Source organism: Girardinichthys multiradiatus, chromosome X (assembly GCF_021462225.1).
Source record: "Girardinichthys multiradiatus isolate DD_20200921_A chromosome X, DD_fGirMul_XY1, whole genome shotgun sequence".
In the NCBI taxonomy this organism is placed as follows: Eukaryota; Metazoa; Chordata; class Actinopteri; order Cyprinodontiformes; family Goodeidae; genus Girardinichthys; species Girardinichthys multiradiatus.
In genome coordinates, this window is record NC_061817.1 from 7,366,517 (window position 1) to 7,387,370 (window position 20,854).

At 39.4% G+C, this 20,854-nt stretch overlaps 1 protein-coding gene and 1 long non-coding RNA gene across 2 annotated transcripts in view; both read right to left on the bottom strand.

The window, feature by feature from the left end:
* The window catches only part of LOC124862384 (GRB2-related adapter protein-like), a 49,363-nt gene extending 46,038 nt beyond the window's left edge, over positions 1-3,325 (bottom strand). Inside the window, exon 1 of the mRNA XM_047356261.1 lies at positions 2,991-3,325. Coding sequence (XP_047212217.1) covers positions 2,991-3,068 — 78 coding nt within the window. The 5' untranslated portion in view covers positions 3,069-3,325. The remainder of the gene's footprint in view (positions 1-2,990) is intronic.
* Positions 3,326-5,867: 2,542 nt separating this feature from the next.
* On the bottom strand, positions 5,868-20,340 carry LOC124862443. Its single transcript, XR_007036921.1, has 2 exons — positions 20,182-20,340; positions 5,868-6,197 (listed from the first exon to the last, which is right to left on the bottom strand). It is a non-coding gene; the product is annotated as an uncharacterized LOC124862443 (long non-coding RNA).
* Positions 20,341-20,854: the final 514 nt, after the last annotated feature.

Below are 20,854 nucleotides of genomic sequence, written 5' to 3' on the forward strand. Positions count from 1 at the left end.
GATAGACTATTAACCAGAGAGTTGGCTTAAGACGCCAACATCTAGCATCAATAGAAAACAGTTCAATGTATTTCTAAGTAATCATTTTATTCTTAATCCTTTAGTGTACTGACACATATATAATGAGGTTATTAAGCACATATTAAGAAATATGAACAAAATATGACCCACAAAAAGGTTGCAGTGTCAAGATAGCCATTTCCCACTGCAGGAGGAAGGGGAGCATTGCACATAAAACCCAGCAGGGCTTCAAGTGACTATCCTATGATAATGTGGTGGTAATTCATTACTGCTGCCATAAAGCATACATTCTCCTAAAAGCCCACTCTAATTTCTAATGCATCAAGTGACTTTGCAGAACACAGAGATTAGAGAATCTTCAGGATATTTACGTCCTGAACAAAAACGATCTCAACTAAAGCTAGTAGTATTATTTTAAAAAAGTTTATTATACCTACAAACGCTCTGTATAATCTTAAATTCACTTCATCTCTAATACACCAAATATAATTTCCTTATGTCCTAAATGTTTCTGAAATAGCCATTAAAGCCTGATCTACAGAAGCACTTGGCACTGAACTGCAGAGACAAAATCTTGTGGATAATTTAATCCCATGGATTTATTTGTGTGTCACCATTGAACAGCTGGTGCTACAGTATATATCTAGACAATCTCTTGTATTTTTACCCTAAACCTTTATATAGGCATCTACAGTTAACATTTTCCACTACAACAATTTCCAGCTGAAAAGCCAAATTGTTGTGTTTGACCTGTTCATCAAATCAAGAAATTTGCTTTAAATTATTTTATGTTATTTTTTAGTTATTTTATAATTTCATATTTTGAACCGAAAACAGAGGTGATTCTTCTTACTCTCATGCTTGTGTTCTATGTATCAAGGGCACGAGGTACGTGGTTCACCTCACCTCACCTCATGGACACGAGGGAACCAATGTCTGAAAAGATGTTCTATTTGTAGGGTTGTCTTGAACTGTACACACGTGGGTCCTTAGTTTAAATCTAATCAAACAGCTGGTCAAAATCTAAGTAAACCTTAGAAATCACTGACGCTAACAAAAAACTACAACCAAACTGGGAAGAAAATCTCTAAGAACATTATAGTTGCAAGTCTGCTTTTGCTAAGCATTCCTTACTTACAAATTTTCACCCTTCCTACTCCCATTTTGTGTCAGTAAAGCCATTTCTTACCCATTTATTCACACTATGGCTCTTTCATTTATTATTGGTTTTCATGAATTACGAGCATAAATGGTTTTAAAAATGTGTAATCTGCAATAAGTATTTTAATTCAGTTGTATGTTATTATCTGAAACTTTGTATTTCACTCTATTGGCATTTCTTTTGGTTCTGATTACCGTTGGGGCCAGTCGACTCTAAAGTATGATAAAATATGATCAAACCCATAATAATTCTTTGTTACATTCTGCTAAGTAGATTATACTTATTAGTCATATTCCCATATTTTCCTACAATGCTGTACAATAGTGGGCCCAAATTTAAAAGGTTAAAAATGTCAATGGGGCAAATTGACAGACACCTGTCGGCAATAAAAGCCAGTAATAATTTCTATGGAATGAAGATAGTTAACCCATTATAGACATTAACCCAACTTTTGTGTGCAGTACTGTGTGTGCCTCTGGTTTATTGAGGTACAAACCATGATATGTGCTAATAAAAACTGTATTCCTTCAACCTTTACTATGTTATGTGGGGCAGCCACATTAGATATTGAATCATCCTGGCTTGGCAGTCTTCCTTCCCATGTCAGAATTTCAACTTTGCTGTTTAACTTGTAACATAGAACTTACAACTTCTGAGTATAAATATAAGGCAGCATTGCTCTCAGTTACACCGCATCTTCTCATCTCACAGACCTAAAAATAGACCCCAACGGCAGCCCAAGAGCAGCGTGCCATTATCCACAGTGAAACCAAAAAATGCATAATGAAGAATCCTAAAGTAACAAAGTCAAATAAAAAATGAATTGATTCCACTTCAAAAAGTATGGTTATAAATGTAAACAGGAACCTGACATTAATAACACAACAGTAATTATGTTGAACTTACATTTGGGGAACAGAAATACAGTTAATAACAGCAAAGTTTCCGTTAGAATACAATAATGCGCGTTTGACAAACAGGACAGTCGGATGTAATCAACAAGAACACACTTTATAAGCAAAACATGAAGTAACTAAACTGAAAATGGATGCTGGTAATTTTTTCCATTTACTACCTTTGCAGTTGTGGTCATTTTGTACTGGACTTTTTTAGGTACTAAATGGTGTCATGTATGAAGTCGTACTCTCTTTGACAACTGAGGATTTAAAGTAATTTTCTTCAATTTACTCATGGTCTGCGGTGAGAGAACTAGTTTATATGAATAAATAACATCTATAATCATTATGTCACTTCTTTAGTTTGGTTTGATCAAGGGTCCCAATAAAAAAAAACATGCCAAACTGTATGTCTAAAAAAGTTAACACATTGTGTTGTAGTGTGGGTCTTTTAAAATAAGCAACCAAACTAGTTCTCAGCTCGTTGGATTACTCTGAGTTTTATAAACTCTAAGCTTAAGTCATTGATGGATACGAAAACCTTTACCACTTTTAGAATATTTAAAAGTTTAAGCCACTAATTAGCAACATAACATTAGATAGATAGATAGATAGATAGATAGATAGATAGATAGATAGATAGATAGATAGATAGATAGATAGATAGATAGATAGATAGATAGATAGATAGATAGATAGATAGATAGATAGATAGATAGATAGATAGATAGATAGATAGATAGATAGATAGATAGATAGATAGATAGATAGATAGATAGATAGATAGATAGATAGATAGATAGATAGATAGATAGATAGATAGATAGACAGATAGATAGATAGATAGATAGATAGATAGATAGATAGATAGATAGATAGATAGATAGATAGAGTAAAAGTTATTTTCTTACCCTGAGCATGTCTCCCTTGTTGAAACTGAGTTCATCACTCTCTGTGGCACGAAATGTATACAGTGCCGCCGCTTCCATGCTGAAACCCACAAACAAACACACACATACACACACACTGGTACCCTACTAATGCCCAAGGAACTGATAGAGAGAGAACAGGTAGATACGTGTAAAAGAAATACAAAAATGAAATCCTGTCACAGACGAGACTGGAAGAAGAGGAACAGAGGAAATGTCTGTTCTGTCCTTTGAGGCTCAGAGTGCATGAGAGTCAGAGCAGAGGATGAGAGTGAGTGAGCCCGACGAGGGGAAAAACACAACTGGCTGCTGCTCAGCAACACACTGCCATGAGTAACACTCTGAGACGAGAGAGAAAGAGAGAGAGAGAGGGAGAGAGAGGGCAGGGGCAAAAGAGTGGGAGGCATTTCCTGTGTATATATTTATCTTATACTCTCGAAGTGGCTTCTGTGGATTGTATGAATTCTCTTTTCAATCAGCTTTTTTGCATCAACATTTCTGTACTGGGTTTGTCATCCTGTCATCTTGCAGGCTATCTTTAGTTTCACACCATTGAGGTTTTTTCGGGTTCACAATTACATATAAAGTATAGTAAATCAGATTAACTGTAAAGACAGCTCAAGTGTTCCCTTTGGATTTTTTCTGCTATTTGTTAATTCACATCTTTTAGTTGAAGCTATCATTTGCAGAGGTTACAATGACATGATAAAGCTGCAAGCAGTGTTGGACAGCCCTTGCAGCTTAGCATTGCCGCCTCTACTGTTGGCGAACCTGGCGCTCTCTTCCGCTCATCACCAATGAGGCTGGGTCCTGCTGTGGCGAGCAGTCTTCAAAATTCAGCCAAAATCCAACCTTCCTGATAGAAGTTGAGGTCATTTCCAGTTTGGAGCAAATCAGCTCATGCATGTGTGATTTAGAGCCAACTGTGTGAAAACTGTGAGACATCAAAATTTGCCATGCTGCCACGCCTGCTCGGTCCAGCCAACAGTCACTGTTCAGAGTTGGATTCAACATCACCTTGTTCTGTGTCATCAGACACAGCATGAAACTTTAATGAGTTAGAGTGTAAATGGATGAAATCCATAATAAAACATGAGACTTCCTGTTCTAAGCGGGCGGGGCAATAGTGATGTGAAAAGTGAGCATATGAATGTGTTGAGTGCTGGCATGTGATGACACACAGATAGTTTGGTCGAGCTCTGGCCTTGTGTGTGGAAGTTGTTAGACGACAGTCTAACATTTTGAAATAGATATACAGTAGATATAGATATAGAGCCAAAAGTATAGAGTGACGTTGAACTTCGCCACGTCACCACGAGCATGTTGCTACGGCTATATCAACCACGGCCACGTCACCATGGCCACACCCTCCTGAATAAAATATCTGTGTTCTAAACCATGTGGGACCCAGTAGTTATCTGTCTTTTGACACAATTTCAACTTGATTGGGTTGAAAGGGTCAAAGAGTGACCTTTCCAAGTGAAAAGAGTGACTTCCTGTTCTGAGGGGGCGGGGCTTTGATGATGTCAGTGTATGACCACATAGTATTGTTGGGCACTCAAAATGGATCATTAACACCAACTTTGGTTTAACTATGCCTTTCTATGTGAACGTTATTGTACAAATGTATTAGTCAGGAGAAAAGCAGAGATTTCCATAGCATTTTAAATACCATGCTGAAATGAAGACAGTCATTGACAGTGAGTGAGGGAAATATTGGCAAACAATGATATTAGAGAAACTGTCAACAGAAGACAAAATAGAAACTTGTAAGAGCGATTGACCAGTAGCACTGAAATATGTACTTTCTTGTAATAGCTGGTTTTGTTCTACATGTGACAATATTCTTCTGTATTCTTCATATGTTTAGTGTAAGGAGCAGATTTGCAAAACACAATCAGGTTCTTCCAAATAAAGCATCCAGACCTGACTAATATATACCAAACCATATGAAAAATGTGTTATGGTCACTTAAAATCAGACTTAAAGAAACGTCTCACACACACAGAGAAACGTGGTGGTGGTGGGCTCATAATGATCCAGGGTAACTTTTTTCAGAGGAAATGTGGGTTTTTGTCATGGTTGATGAAATCATAAACAGCTCCATATACCAGTCAATTCTGATGCCAAAACCTTGAGCTGATAGTAAAGATATGTTTTATTTTTCAGCATCACAGGGAGTCCAACCGTGCATCCAAATCAACCGAACAATGGCCCGACGGTAGAAAAATTTAAGTTTTGGAATGGCCTTCCCCAGGGGTGTCCAAACTTTTTGCCATGCTGGCCAAAATCATCAAATTGAAAGTAGCCAGGATGGGCACGAAAATTGCAATTTTTATAACCTGATGTGCTGAGTGAGGCGTATAGTGTGTGTACGTGTGTCTCTGTGTGATTGTGACTCTCTGTTGCTGCAGGGCAGGACTGGCAGGTGCTGCTTCCCCAGCTGCAGCTATTCTCCACTCATCTGTATTTAAGGATCAGCAGGACCAGGGGGAAATGTGCCAGATTGTTTTCATACCCATATTGGTAATTAGACTCTTCTTTTGCTCCTTGTTATACTCCTGTGACTTCCTATTCACCCCTTCTGTTCCTCTCCGTGCTTCAGATCCCGACCATCCACATTTACTCTCAGAGACAACTTCATTCCTCACCTTGTGGATTTCGGAAGACTCCAAGCAGACACACTTACCACCTCCACTCCCAAAGATTCTCCTAAGTTCCCCCCTGCTCCTTTCTCAGCTTCCTGGAAACCACTTAATTTCCTGTGAACCTGGCCCAAACACTTACCTGGAAACATCTCAACCTCTTAAGCCCCAAGGGGTTTTGCAAAGCTTGTGCTCGAAATAACATGAGCAAATCTATTTTAGTTTTTTTTTAGTTTTTATTACAAACTTCATTTAAATAATAGTTATGTTAATAATTATGTTTTTCTAATGCAAATGATAATCCTGGTCTTCCTTTGTTGTTGGTTGAATAAATCCTGAGTGGATTGTGACATAACCTATATTTTGGAGTCCACAGCAGGAGAACACAACACCCTCTCTTCCAAGAATAAACAGCTTAACCACCAAGTAAGATCCAGTTATATTATCACTGCAAGATTCCAGACATCTCCAAACAATTTATTCCTCTCATCAGACCAGAAATAATCTCTCTCTGATCCCTTGCTGCAGTTCTCACTGGCGACCTCTGTGGATGAAGAAAGAAAAGCACGTTATCCATTGTTTCAGTTTATGAAAAATCTGCTTTAACTCCTGTCAATGTTGTTCCAGCTCTAGAGTCTTAGAACCAAACTCAAAACGGTGACAGTGAATGTTCTTTTCTACCTACCAAAGAAAGTAAACATGCAATATTGAATTAAATGAAAAAAGTCATTTTTTGCAGTAAAAGGATCTGTAAGTCATGATGGATCTCAAACATAACAAGATCTTGCATGTTTGTCTTGTTAAAAGGCCTATTATTCTCTGCATTTTTGAGGACTAATTTGTTTTATTTCTTAGTATAAAAAAGTTTCAGTCTTCTCACACTTTATTTGAAAACACTTTCTGTATAAGTTTAATCTGGGTGCATCCCAGATGGCTTTTAAGTAAATGTTCCTGGATGCTGGGGTCTTTTTTACTATAAAATTAAAATCAAAGCAAAAAGCTTTATGAGGTACCTAACATCCTCCACTTTATCAAGATTTTCAATTTTCACTAAGAATCTCACACTAAAATAAAAATGTGTCCATCTACAGTACAGTGTTGATGTAAGGCAAAAAAGTTGCTGTCAGAGGCCATACATAATTATTTTAAGGCCCACAAGTAGCCCCTGGGCTGCAGTTTGGACACTCCTGGCCTAGTCACTAATCTTTACACTTTTGAGAGCCACCACTGAAAGTCTAATATGACTTCAGTTAAGAACATACACACCAGACATTTCCATTCTCCAAGTTGACTGTATTGGAATTTAAATTATCAAAAGTTGATTTTTTATTTTAATTTATGATAGGTCTGATTAACAAATTAGAAATATATTTTCTGAGTAGATTTAAGTCTTCTTAAACAAGCATCATGATTTTCCAATGAAATATTTTCCTCTGTAACCCTCTTCTCCCATCTCTCTCACAGTAAACAGAAGCTGTACAAAATCTTCACACCTCTATCAAACTGCCTTGACAGTTAGAGATTAAGGAACTAATTTATTCTAACTGCTAATAATATCGCAAAGGAAGTATGATTAAATACATTTTCAGAGGGCAACATGTGTAATTAAGGACCAAAAGAGCAAATGTGCAACACGTGTCCAGTGTCTAGGGCTGACATCTGCAACACACAGTGGGACTTACTTTTAATACTCAAAGTGAGCCATAAAGCCTGGAATCTTTGGATATTTACAATTATTTTACCAATAACTTGGAAGCAAAAGGAGCTAAACGGGAAGGGCAGGAAAGCTGTTGCTGTGGCTTCGGTGGCATTATCCATCCAGGAAATCCCGTGTCATATGGTTGTTTGACTCAGCTGTAAGAAGGATTGCAAGAGGAAGCAAAGAGAGCTGGATGTAGTGACTGAAAAAGGAAAGAGGAAGTGGAACTTGTTTTCAGCTAAAAAAGCTAAAATGCTGAGTTGCCCCTTCCTCTTTTCCCTTCTCTTTTGTGATCGTTTATAATTTTGTGGAAAGTTTGTTTTAGCTTTTAAAATTCAAAGCTAAAAACTTTCTTACATTTTGTCATATTATTACAAATTCAAATGTATTGTAATTTCAATTTTATGTTATTGACCGACACAAAACATAAGTGTGATGTTGAAGGACATTTCTTCCACCTGCTTTGCAAATCTACAGGCTGATAATGTTGCCCTTACTTGTTTGAAAAACAGCAATTTTTAAGTCAACACTTGAACATGCATGGATCTAAACAATTCCATTGTAGTGCTGACTGTATGCTTACAGTGGTTGTCCTGCTTGAGGGTTGTGATGGCCACACCTGCAGCCACACATTTGGTGCTGTGGGGGAGTACCTTGAACAGAAGCAATGGACTCTGGCTGGCACACTCCAATTCCAGATTGACTGATTGGGTGATACCATCTGGAGTTCCACCATGGGGGAAGACCATGGAGTCTTTATTCAAATTTTTGCATAAGTTCTTTGTTTTTGTGATTTGCTTATTTTGTTTAGTTATTAGTCATTCAAGTAAATTTTTAAGCTAACTGTGTTTAGTTATTTTTGTTAGTTACATTTCTGTATATGTTTTCCTTCCCTCTTCCTCAGTGTGTTAGTCTGGTGTGATCAGCCAGTATTTAGGTCCCCTTTGTTTGTTGTGTAGGAGGTCAGTTTGTTTGTTTGAGCAGTTAGTTTGAGGTTTTGTTATGTTTAACCCTGATTTTTTTGTCTTGAGTTTAGCTTCTTTATTGGACCTCTTTTAAGGGCACTGTAACAGTTATTTGAATTTTGTTATTTTGGGGAAATAAAACCCATGTTCTTTGAAAGTTATTACTGTATCCTCATGCTTGACTGGCTCGGTCTCTCACCCATGGTGTCAGGAGAGGGATTTGCCAGTTTAGGACACAGTTTTTTCTTTGTTTTTGGCTGTTTTCTTAAGCCCAGTTTTTGTTGTTTTTTTGCTTTTTTGACTTTCCATGTTTTTCCCTTTTTGACCATGCACTGTGGAGCCAGGAAAAACAAACCAGAGACCCAACTAACAGAGGAACCATGTGCTGGAGAAGAGGAAATGGAGGCTGCAGCTTCTACAATGGCAGCAGACACTGGGGGTGAAGATGATAAAGAACCAACACTGAGAGACCTGACTGGGATTTTGCAGGTGTTCATGGGCCAGCAGGAGGCATGGGAGGTAAAATTAAACCAAGAATGTGAGATACAGGAACAGCGGTTTAAAGCCTTAAAACATCAGTTTCAGCTACTGTGCAGGCCTGCACATCTCCACTCCCTGAACCCTCTTCAACTAATCCAGAAACACAGAAGGATGACTATGAAGTTGTTCGGCAGGCCCAGGCTATATCTGCACCAGTCAATATATCTTCAGGTCAGTTGCAATTTTCTCTTGAGCCAAAGTTGCAGAAATTGACAAGTGAAGATGATATTGAACATTTCCTTGTTACATTTGAAAGAATTGCAGCTGCCTGTAGATGGCCAAATGCAGACTGGGTTTTTCGGTTTATTCCTCTCCTTACGGGTAAGGCAAGAAGTGCCTATGTTCATATGGATGTTGATGAGACACTAAATTATGATAATGTGAAAACAGCAATTTTGAAGAAGTATGACATTAATCCAGAGACTTATAGACAAAGGTTTTGTTCCCTGTATGTTTATCCTGATGAGAGCCCCAAAGAGCTGTATGTGAGGCTAAAGGAGTTGTTTCGGAAATGGATTCCACCCAGAGGTAAAACAGTGGAAGAAGTTGGTGAAATATTAATCCTGGAACAGCATTTAGGAATGTTGTCCCCTGAGCTCCAGGTGTGGATAAAAGAGCATGATCTGAAATCAGCTGCAGAAGCCTCCACCTTTGCTGATGTGTTTGTGGCTGCTCGAAGGAAGGGCCAGCCATGGAGTAACACTTCCTTTAAAGCCAAGGACACCTGTAGGCCAGCTCCATCTTGGCATCAACAGGGTTCAGCAACAGGTGTGAGTAAAATCCCTGCCAGAAATGAACAGCCTGCAAATATTCATAATAAATTTAATAAAATAATTCCAGTTTCTTTGTGGACTGGAAGGGCACATCAAACCAATGTTTCCACAAAACCCTTTAAAACTGACCCAGATGTGCTTTGTGCCATGCCAAGACTCGGATGTAAAACTAGAAAAGGGATTTCCAATGACCACAATAAAAATCAATGGGAGAAGACCTAAAGCCTTGATAGATACTGGCAGTACTCAGACCATGGTTCACAGACTACTTGTACCAAGTTGTATGTGTACTTATGAGACCATCCCAATCTGTTGCGTGCATGGTGATGAGAAGCCTTACCCTACAGCTTACATATTTATTGAATTACAAGGACAACCATATTTATTGAATGTAGGAGTGGCTGATAACCTGCCATTCCCAGTAGTTTTGGGTGAAGACCTGTCAGTGCTCTATGATTTGTTAAAACCAGCAAAAGACTGTAATGTGGCTATTACGAGGACCAAAGCTAAAGAAGTGAATGAGCATCTTCCAACTTTGAGTACCTTACCTTTCTTTGATGCTGACTTAGAAACTAAACCCAGGAGATCTAAGAAATCAAGAAGTCAAAGAAAGCAAGAGAAGTTTAGAGGTACTTTTGTAAAGTTGCCAGATGAGGCTACCCCTGATGAACCATTGGGATTTCAAATGCCAATAAACATCATTCATGTGCAACAAAATGACCCAGCACTGTCAGCCATTTTTTTGAGAGCTAAGCAGAAGGATTCTGAGGGTGAGCTTGGCAACAACAAAGAGGGGTATTTTTTACAGAACGGCCTACTTTACCATCGGTGTGGTCAGGCAAAGCGGCTAGTGGTCCCTCAAGAGGCCCGAGATGTTGTACTTCATCTGGGCCACTCCATTCCCTGGGCTGGCCACCTAGGGAAACACAAGACCACTAGTCGTATTAAGCGTTACTTCCACTGGCCTGGCCTACGTTCAGATGTTACAAAATTCTGTAAGAGCTGCCCCCAGTGTCAGAAGACATCAATTAAAAGCCCCTCCAGAGTTCCACTTCAGCCTATGCCTGTTATAGGCACACCATTTGAACGTCTCAGAATGGACATTGTTGGACCCCTGGAAAAAAGCCACACAGGGTATCGGTATATGTTGGTAGTGACAGATTATGCAACCAAATGCCCTGAAGTCTTTCCATTGAAAACAATAAAGGCAAAAGCTGTAGCCTTCTCTTCAAGACAGTTATTTTCAAGAGTGGGGTTTCCTCGTGAAATTCTCACAGATCAAGGAACTAATTTTATGTCTTTTGTATTGAAACAGGTATATAAACTATTGGGGAATAGAAGTGAGGACCACCCCATACCATCCCCAAACAGATGGGTTAACAGAGCGGTTTAACCAGACCCTGAAACAAATGCTTCGTAAGTTTGTGAATGAAATGGGCTCTGACTGGGATCAGTGGTTGCCCTACCTCCTTTTTGCTTATAGGAAAGTTCCCCAGGCCTCCACTGGGTTCTCACCTTTTGAACTCCTATATGGTTATGAGGTCAGGGGCCCTCTTACCCTGTTAAAGGAGATGTGGGAAGGGACCCAAGAAGGAGAGAAGCCAGTTAATGTAATTTCCTATGTCCTACAGATGAGGGAGAAACTGGAAAAAATGAGTGCATTAGCTCAAACCTATATGGCAGTTGCACATATGTCCCAAAAAGCTTGGTATGATCGTTCAGCAAGGGAAAGAAGTTTTGAACCAGGTCAAAAGGTGCTGGTAATGTTGCCTACAAATGATAGTAAGCTTCTGGCAAAGTGGCAGGGTCCCTTTGAAGTGCAGAAGAAGTTGGGTCCAACAACCTACCAGGTTACCACCCCGGGGCTCCAACAATCTACCAGAGTGCTGCATGTAAATCTGCTTAAAGAGTGGGTCCCACGATCTGGGAAAGAAGCAGATGTCTTGTTCATCTGGTGTGTGGAAGAGGATGAAGAAACTGAATACTTGCCATCACAGTCTGCCTCCAACGTGGATCTGAGCCACCTCACTGACGACCAATGCCATGTGGTTAAAAACTCTCATAACTTCAGATGTATTCCAAGAATTTCCAGGTCGCACAAATTTGGTAGAACATAATGTCTTAAAAGAGAAGGCGCCAGTCAGATGCATGAGTTAAGGGTTCCTGAATGTCTTCAGGGAGCACTGAAGAAAGAAGTGGACCTCATGCTGTCCTTGGCCCTCAAAAAGTGAGTGGTGCAATCCAGTTGTTCTAGTTCCCAAGAAAGATGGAACCATAAGGTTTTGTATTGATTTCAGGTATCTGAACTCTGTTTCAAAATTTGATTCATACCCTACACCATGAATGGATGAACTGATAGAGTGCCTGGGGAAAGCTAAATATTTACCCACCATTGACCTCTCTAAGGGTTATTGGCAGGTTGTTCTTGGTGAAGGCTCACAGGAGTTAACAGCTTTCTGCACATCCTGGGGGCTGTTTGAGTTCACTGTTCTGCCATTTGGTCTACATGGAGCCCCTGCCACTTTTCAAAGACTGATGGACCAGGTACTGTATGGTCTTGCTGATTATGCTTGTGCATATCTTGATGACATTGTCCTTTACAGTGAAACCTGGGAAGAACACCTGAAACATCTAAGGACAGTTTTGGACCGGCTGAAGACGGCAGGTCTTACAATCAACCCAGCATAGTGTTCCCTGGCTAAGACTGAGACACAGTATCTTGGTTTCACAGTTGGAGGTGGTGTTATAAAGCCACAAGTTGATGAAGTTAGAGCTATTGCATCTGCTCTGCTTCCATAGACTAAAAAGCAGCCGAGATCCTTCATTGGGATGGCCAGCTTCTACAATCGCTTTATTGCAAACTTTTCAGCTAGAGCAGCTGCCTTGACGGATTTGACAGATTTGCGATGCCCAAACCAGGTTCAGTGGAGTCAAGAAGCAATTGCAGCTTTTCGAGACATCCAGCAATCTCTGAGTAAGAATCCAGTTCTCCATAGCCCAGATTTTGAAAAGGATTTTGTATTGCAAAAAGATGCTTCTGAAAGAGGTGTTGGAGCAGTACTTCTACGGGGCTCACTAGAGGACTAGCAACCCATAGCCTACATCAGTCACAAGCTACTACCCTGAGAAGAGCGCTATGCCACAGTGGAGAAGGAAGCTTTGGCTATCAAATGGGCGCTCCATTCCTTCAAATACTACCTTCTTGGGAGAGCGTTTATCTTGCAGACTGACCACAAGGCACTTCAATGGCTGAGCTGCATGAAAGACACTAATGGAAGAATCATGCGGTGGTACCTGGCTATGCAACCTTATCGGTTTAAGGTCCAGCACATCCCTGGGAAAGAGAATCTGACAGCTGACTTTCTCTCTCGCTGTCCTAGTGGCAGTTTCAAAGAAGGGGTGTGTGTGATGGCCACACCTGCAGCCACACAGTCGGTGCTGTGGGGGAGTACCTTGAACAGAAGCAATGGACTCTGGCTGGCACACTCCAATTCCAGATTGACTGATTGGGTGATACCATCTGGAGTTCCACCATGGGGGAAGACCATGGAGTCTTTATTCAAATTTTTGCATAAGTTCTTTGTTTTTGTGATTTGCTTATTTTGTTTAGTTATTAGTCATTCAAGTAAATTTTTAAGCTAACTGTGTTTAGTTATTTTTGTTAGTTACATTTCTGTATATGTTTTCCTTCCCTCTTCCTCAGTGTGTTAGTCTGGTGTGATCAGCCAGTATTTAGGTCCCCTTTGTTTGTTGTGTAGGAGGTCAGTTTGTTTGTTTGAGCAGTTAGTTTGAGGTTTTGTTATGTTTAACCCTGATTTTTTTGTCTTGAGTTTAGCTTCTTTATTGGACCTCTTTTAAGGGCACTGTAACAGTTATTTGAATTTTGTTATTTTGGGGAAATAAAACCCATGTTCTTTGAAAGTTATTACTGTGTCCTCATGCTTGACCGGCTCAGTCCCTCACAAGGATCTATCTCAAGTCTTTTACAACTTTACAGTTTTGTTTTTTTTCTACAGCTTTTTTTACCCCAGCATTGCCCTGTAATTAGTTTCAGCCATGTATCTTCCCATTTGTCACTGCTGATCAAAATAAAATCCCATACATCATAAAAAAGCCACCACCATGATACACATCGAGGGTGTGTTTAGGATGTTGTGTGGTCTTAGTTTTCCACCGCATATAGCAATTTGCATATACAGGTCCTTCTCAAACAATTAGCATATTGTGATAAAGTTCATTATTTTCCCTAATGTCATGATGAAAATTTAACATTCATATATTTTAGATTCATTGCACACTAACTAAAATATTTCAGGTGTTTTATTGTCTTAATATGGATGATTTTGGCATACAGCTCATGAAAACCCAAAATTCCTATCTCACAAAATTAGCATATCATTAAAAGGGTCTATAAACGAGCTATGAACCTAATCATCTGAATCAACGAGTTAACTCTAAACACCTGCAAAAGATTCCTGAGGCCTTTAAAACTCCCAGCCTGGTTCATCACTCAAAACCCCAATCATGGGTAAGACTGCCGACCTGACTGCTGTCCAGAAGACCACTATTGACACCCTCAAGCAAGAGGGTAAGACACAGAAAGAAATTTCTGTACGAATAGGCTGTTCCCAGAGTGCTGTATCAAGGCTCCTCAGTGGGAAGTCTGTGGGAAGGAAAAAGTGGCAGAAAACGCTGCACAACGAGAAGAGGTGACCGGACCCTGAGGAAGATTGAGGAGAAGGGCCGATTCCAGACCTTGGGGGACTTGCGGAACCAGTGGACTGAGTCTGGAGTAGAAACATCCAGAGCCACCGTGCACAGGCGTGTGCAGGAAATGGGCTACAGGTGCCGCATTCCCCAGACCTGGGCTACAGAGAAGCAGCACTGGACTGTTGCTCAGTGGTCCAAAGTACTTTTTTCAGATGAAAGCAAATTCTGCATGTCATTCGGAAATCAAGGTGCCAGAGTCTGGAGGAAGACTGGGGAGAAGGAAATGCCAAAATGCCAGAAGTCCAGTGTCAAGTACCCACAGTCAGTGATGGTCTGGGGTGCCGTGTCAGCTGCTGGTGTTGGTCCACTGTGTTTTATCAAGGGCAGGGTCAATGCAGCTAGCTATCAGGAGATTTTGGTGCACTTCATGCTTCCATCTGCTGAAAAGCTTTATGGAGATGAAGATTTCATTTTTCAGCATGACCTGGCACCTGCTCACAGTGCCAAAACCACTGGTAAATGGTTTACTGACCATGGTATCACTGTGCTCAATTGGCCTGCCAACTCTCCTGACCTGAACCCCATAGAGAATCTGTGGGATATTGTGAAGAGAACGTTGAGAGACTCAAGACCCAACACTCTGGATGAGCTAAAGGCCACTATCGAAGCATCCTGGTCCTCTATAAGACCTCAGCAGTGCCACAGGCTGATTGCCTCCATGCCACGCCGCATTGAAGCAGTCATTTCTGCAAAAGGATTCCCGACCAAGTATTGAGTGCATAACTGTACATGATTATTTGAAGGTTGACGTTTTTTGTATTAAAAACACTTTTCTTTTATTGGTCGGATGAAATATGCTAATTTTGTGAGATAGGAATTTTGGGTTTTCATGAGCTGTATGCCAAAATCATCCGTATTAAGACAATAAAAGACCTGAAATATTTCCGTTAGTGTGCAATGAATCTAAAATATATGAATGTTAAATTTTCATCATTACATTATAGAAAATAATGAACTTTATCACAATATGCTAAATTTTGAGAAGGACCTGTAGGTCAAAGAAAATTTTGGACCAGAACAGCATTCTCTGAATTTTTGCTATGCTGCCTTCATGGCTTGTGACACACGAAAACTCAAATGGTTATTTTTATTTAACAGTTTTCTTCTTGCTGCTCACCACAATTGTAGAGGGCCCAACAGTTACCTGTCAACACATTCTTCCTCCTAAGCATTGGATCTCTGCAGCTCCTCCAGAGTTACCATGGGCATTTTTTATTTCCCTTTGGGATTAATAAAGTATTTTTGAATTGAATTGAATTGACTGCTTCTGTGATAAATGCTCTCCTTGCCCCAGCCTGTCAAGCTAGCAGTAGATTTGATTTAGGGATATTAATGTGAAGGGGGCAGAAAACAAATGCTTGCCACACCTGTCAGATTTTTATTTTGTAAAAAATATAGAAAGCTATGAACACTACACATTAATGTACTACTCTGTGTTGGTTTAGGACAAAAAGTCCCAAGTGTGGAAAGGTTTAAGCGGTATGAATATTTTACAAGGCACTGTCAATGTGGGTTATTTCTGTGGAGCCCCTCAGACTCACTTGTCAAAAACAGTGGGTGATTATTCTTTTTATTAGGTTTATTGTTTCTAGAGTGTTAGTCTGTAGGTGGTTGTTTCTTTGTCTCGGCCACATGGCTCTTCTCTCTCTTCTCTCAGTTTTATCAAGGCTCAGCTAATGCAGTTACATCACTTCTTATGTCCTGTTGGAGAATGAAGCACTGCAAAAGGGCTTTATATTCAGTCAATCAATTTAAAACGGGCATGTGACATGGTTTCCGACAATGTGTGGGGCTCAAGGTTTAGACCCCTGGTACTAAAAGGTTCTACTAAACGTAACATATTCTTCACAGTTTATTATTCATTCTGTGATTAAGACTTGCAAAACAGGTTGTTTCTGCCAACAACCAAAAAATAAATGACAACCCTTTAGTTTGTATTCAAACTGAAAGAATACGATTTATTTTCTCTTTCAGTTTTAGTGTTTATTACCCCATAAAAGCCAATTTGCTCCACTTGCGTAACATTATTATTTTGTTCTGTCAGGGGCAATGATGCAGAAAGCATAAAATACACAAGCAGAACTGTTTGCATGTGCACATCTGTGTGTCACAGGAAACAAGTGGGCCACAGCGGAAAACGTCAGGTGGGCTAAAGTCTCTTAACCTCACTGCAAAGACAACAGCAGAGCCTAGTTTTGTCTAAGGCACAATGTTTAATCTGTTAATTCCAACTGTAAAAATTTACAGAAAAATTACTATTTTTAGCCTCTTGTTCTTTTTGTGTTCCGTTGTTCCCAGTACATTTTGTCTTCAACTTTTTCTTGCCTTTATTTCTTGTGCAATGCTCCAGCACATATATAAAACCCACAACCGGCAGACCACTGAAAAGCTTAAAAAAAGAATTCTGCGAACTTTGGAGGGGATTTCGACTCACTTGTATTCTTAGCGCTTAACATGTTGAAATGTGGCTCTTTTTGGTCTCTGGTCACTGCAACAGGATGTGATATGGAAAATTATACAGGAGCTGTTTACTTCAAAAACATTTGTTCCTAGGGATAACCGCAAATACATTGTCTTTTACATTTCTGTAATAAAGAGCTGTATTCACCATGTATCTTTTAATAGCTTCTGGAAGCTACATACCTTTTAACAGGATTGTGTGAAGCCGCAAGTAAAGGTTTTAAAGTTATTTGACTTGTCCTTGGGGTCAACTGTTTAAAGCCATGGAAAACACAGATCAAAACCAAGATGGAACTAAGAGTTGGCAAACAAGAAACATGTCACAAAAAGTGTTATTTTTTGTAGTTAATCATATAATTTCTTTTCATTTTTTCATATGGTTTTGTAATTCATGGACAGATTGAAAAGCTGCAAGTCTAACATCACCGACATCAAACCTCTTCTTTGCCTGTCACTTGCTTCCTGTTGCTGAAAATAAAATATTTGGTTTAGATATTTTCCAGGTGTGGTTAAATATGGAGAAATTAAGAAAAAGGTTTCCATCCATCCATCCATCCCCTTACAGTATTTTTAAGTTTGCTGCAACCCTGAATTCTGCTCCTCTAATATTGTTTATATATCCCATTTATCGCCTGCCAAGTTTCACAAGACTGCTCTGCCATGATCAACAAATATTGGTTATTCTTAATAAGATAACTTTGTTTGTGATAGAAACCTAAAGTTTCAAACTAAAACCTTAAACCGACCTTATAAGGTCGGCTATATGTGTGGAAAATGTGTAAAGAAAAATCCAACCAAGAAGTTGGGCTCTTTCATAGGTTTGCTCTTCTGAACACTTTATGCAGTTTGCACATGCCTTCTGTGAAGCATCTATGTTCTGCAGACAAATATGCACATTTCTGTGACTCACATGCATCGCTGCCTTTGTAACTGAGAATTAGCGTTGCCGTGCCTCAGTCGCTTATGTGTGTGACAAGCACTGTTCAGTTATGTAATATGTGTATGTGGTGCGGTTGACAGCAAGTGAACACGCCTAGTTTTACTTGATTTGAGGGGCCGGTTTGTTTCTTGTATTTTGTGAAAAGGACTGAGAGATGTAGATACACTCGTCCCTGGCAACCCACCATTTTTTATTTTGCTGTTTAAGGATTGAAGCCCTTATTTTGTTTTATTCTGTTTGCCCAGTGCCAGTAACTGTATTAGTAATGGACCATATCTCTAGATGACAAAGAATTACTCTGGTCAATACGTTTGACCCAAGGGTGCTAAACATGTCCCTAACTGGGTGATTACATCATAGCAAGCAAGCTGTGGTGGTTAATGTTAATAAGCATCAATGTCCTACTAAATAAGAGGCCAGCAGTGCTAATCACATCATAAAGAACATTCAGTGCTGTAGGCCTTCTGTGGGACAGACCTTGTAAATAACATTTACATCAACATGAAATCCCAGGTTAATGGGAAAAGAGAGCTCTCCTGACCTCTACTGGCTGAAAGACAATCTGCTTCTAAAATATACAATAAAACTGGCAGGATATTGCATGGCGTTCTTTATCTTCAATGCATTTACTCAACTACGGGTGTTGTTGATGTAAATTGGGTGTTGTCGGCATGTATTTTTAAGTCTTGACATAAAATATTTCCTCCTCTAACCACATACTAAGCCTACACTAGTACACACTGTACACATTACAGAGAAAAACCTTAAGGTATTTTATTAGGATTTTATTTGATAGACCAACACAAAGTATCTTATGATTGTTAAGACTTAAAATGATACATGATTTCCACATGTTTTACAAATAAAAATCTAAAAAGTGTGAACTGCATTTGTAATCAGTCTGCCTTTACTATGATACCCCTTAATAAAATCCACTCCAGACAATCAGATTCACCTAATTGGAAAATAGTTTATCTGTCTATTATTTAATTTCTGTATCAATGCAGCTGTTTGTGAAGGCCTCAGAGGTTTATTAGCGAACATTAGTGAACAAAAAGCATCAGGAAGCAATGAGATCAAAAAACAAAGCAGGCAGGTTGTGGAGAAATTTCAAGCAAGGTTAGGCTATAAGTCAATATCCCAAGCTTTAAAGAGCATAAATTACTTTTGATTCCATCATCCAATAATTTAAAAAGATAATACAACCCTAAAGCTATTAAGACATAGCTGCCCATCCGAACCAAAAGCCTGAACAAGTAGAGCATTATTCAGAGAAGCAGTAAAGAGGTTCATAGTAACACTGGAGGAGCTGCAAAGATCCACAACTCAGGTGGGATAATCTATAGAGAGCGATGTTGTGGACATAGCAAACGTGTAGAAGAAGGCATTTTGAGAGCAAACGTTTAGCTTTTTGGCCTACATCAAAAATGCTACATATGTCAAAATAGCGGACACACCATCCCTCATGAAACATGGTGATAGTTTCATGCTGTGAAGCGTCTTCTCTTCAGCAGGGACAGGAACGATGGTTAGAGTTAATGGAAAGATGGATGGAAGTAAATGCAGAGCAGTCTTGGAAGAAAATCAGTTCCTGTTCTGTTTCAACAGGACAGCAACCTTAAACATTCTGCCAGAGATACAATGGACTGGTTTTGATTAGAGTATATTAATGTGTTCAGTCAAATCGCACTTTTAAACTTAGCTAAGAATCTGTGGTAAGACTTGAAAATTGATGAAAGGTGGCTCTAAAATGTTATCACCCAGGCAGAGTTAAATACAAATGCATGTTTTCCATCCAATTTATGATTATGTGCATTTCTGTTGGTGTGTCACATAAAGGCAAGTGAAGTTTGCGGTTGTGATGTGATGTGAAAACGTTCAAAGGGTATGAATACTTTGCCAGGGCAATATCCATCTGTTAATAAATAATTTAGGGGGTATATGAATTTTATTTGGATGTTCAAAGTCTGGTGAGGCAGGTCACTGCCTAAGATCCTCCAAAATACTGTGAAACCTAACAAGTTATTACACAGAATGCAGTGCAAGAACTCCACTTAGAAAATAATGTCTGTTACAACTAGCTTCTCGTCACGACAAGGATGTAGTTTCTTATTCCATTCAGTTTGAATAACGAAACTGGTTCTTGCATGACTGCACCGCTCACATTTGAATCCCAAGTCAATCTCTCTCTTCACAAACACAGTTAAATCAGATGGGATTAGCACCCTGTGGGCTTATCCTGTACTCTGAGCCACGTGAGAGTAGCCTGAATGAGACCTCTATAAAAAGAAAGAGTGATATACCAAACTAAAATGTATCTGCCAGCCAGGTCACACCAACACTGAAAGAGAAAGCTAAAAGAGATGTCATATTGGTCTTACTTTGCATTGGCTCCTGCGAGCTTTGCCAGTTTGTGCTGGCATCCAGACCTGTGACGTTTTCATCCCCATTTTTATCTTTTAGCAACTTGAACGATTCTCAGCACACTGCACGCTTTTCAGGGAAACCTTCATATCTATTCATAGAACCGAATTTGACTTAGCAAATGCATGCTACACACGTGTCTGAAACACGTGAACGCTTTTGTCCAACACTCCATTTGAAGCCTGCTAATGAGACGGTTAGTACAGAGACAGCGGGAAGGTCTATATGGAATGCTGCTCTACATAGTTTGTCCTGACACACCTGTAGGAACACACCAGACAATCCCTTATATCAACAATTCATGACATGCACTCACTTGTGTAATGAGCCATTTTTTATGGATAAGTTCCCCCCATAAATGAAGAATAATGTTTTTTTTTAGGAAAAGAGTCAATATACCTAATATCTTTCATAGTTTTCTCTTTATTTGCCTTAACTGGTTAACCGGTGCTACCTACAATATTTCTGATAGGGTACACACAAATAAACCGAAAACTGACACAAAATGGAAAATCAACAAACAAACAAAAAAAGACAAGGAAATTCTAAAACAGACTGGCATCCAACATTTTCAGGCACAAAATGTAGCAACCATGCATCAATTCGTATTCACCAGGGGATTTATCATAT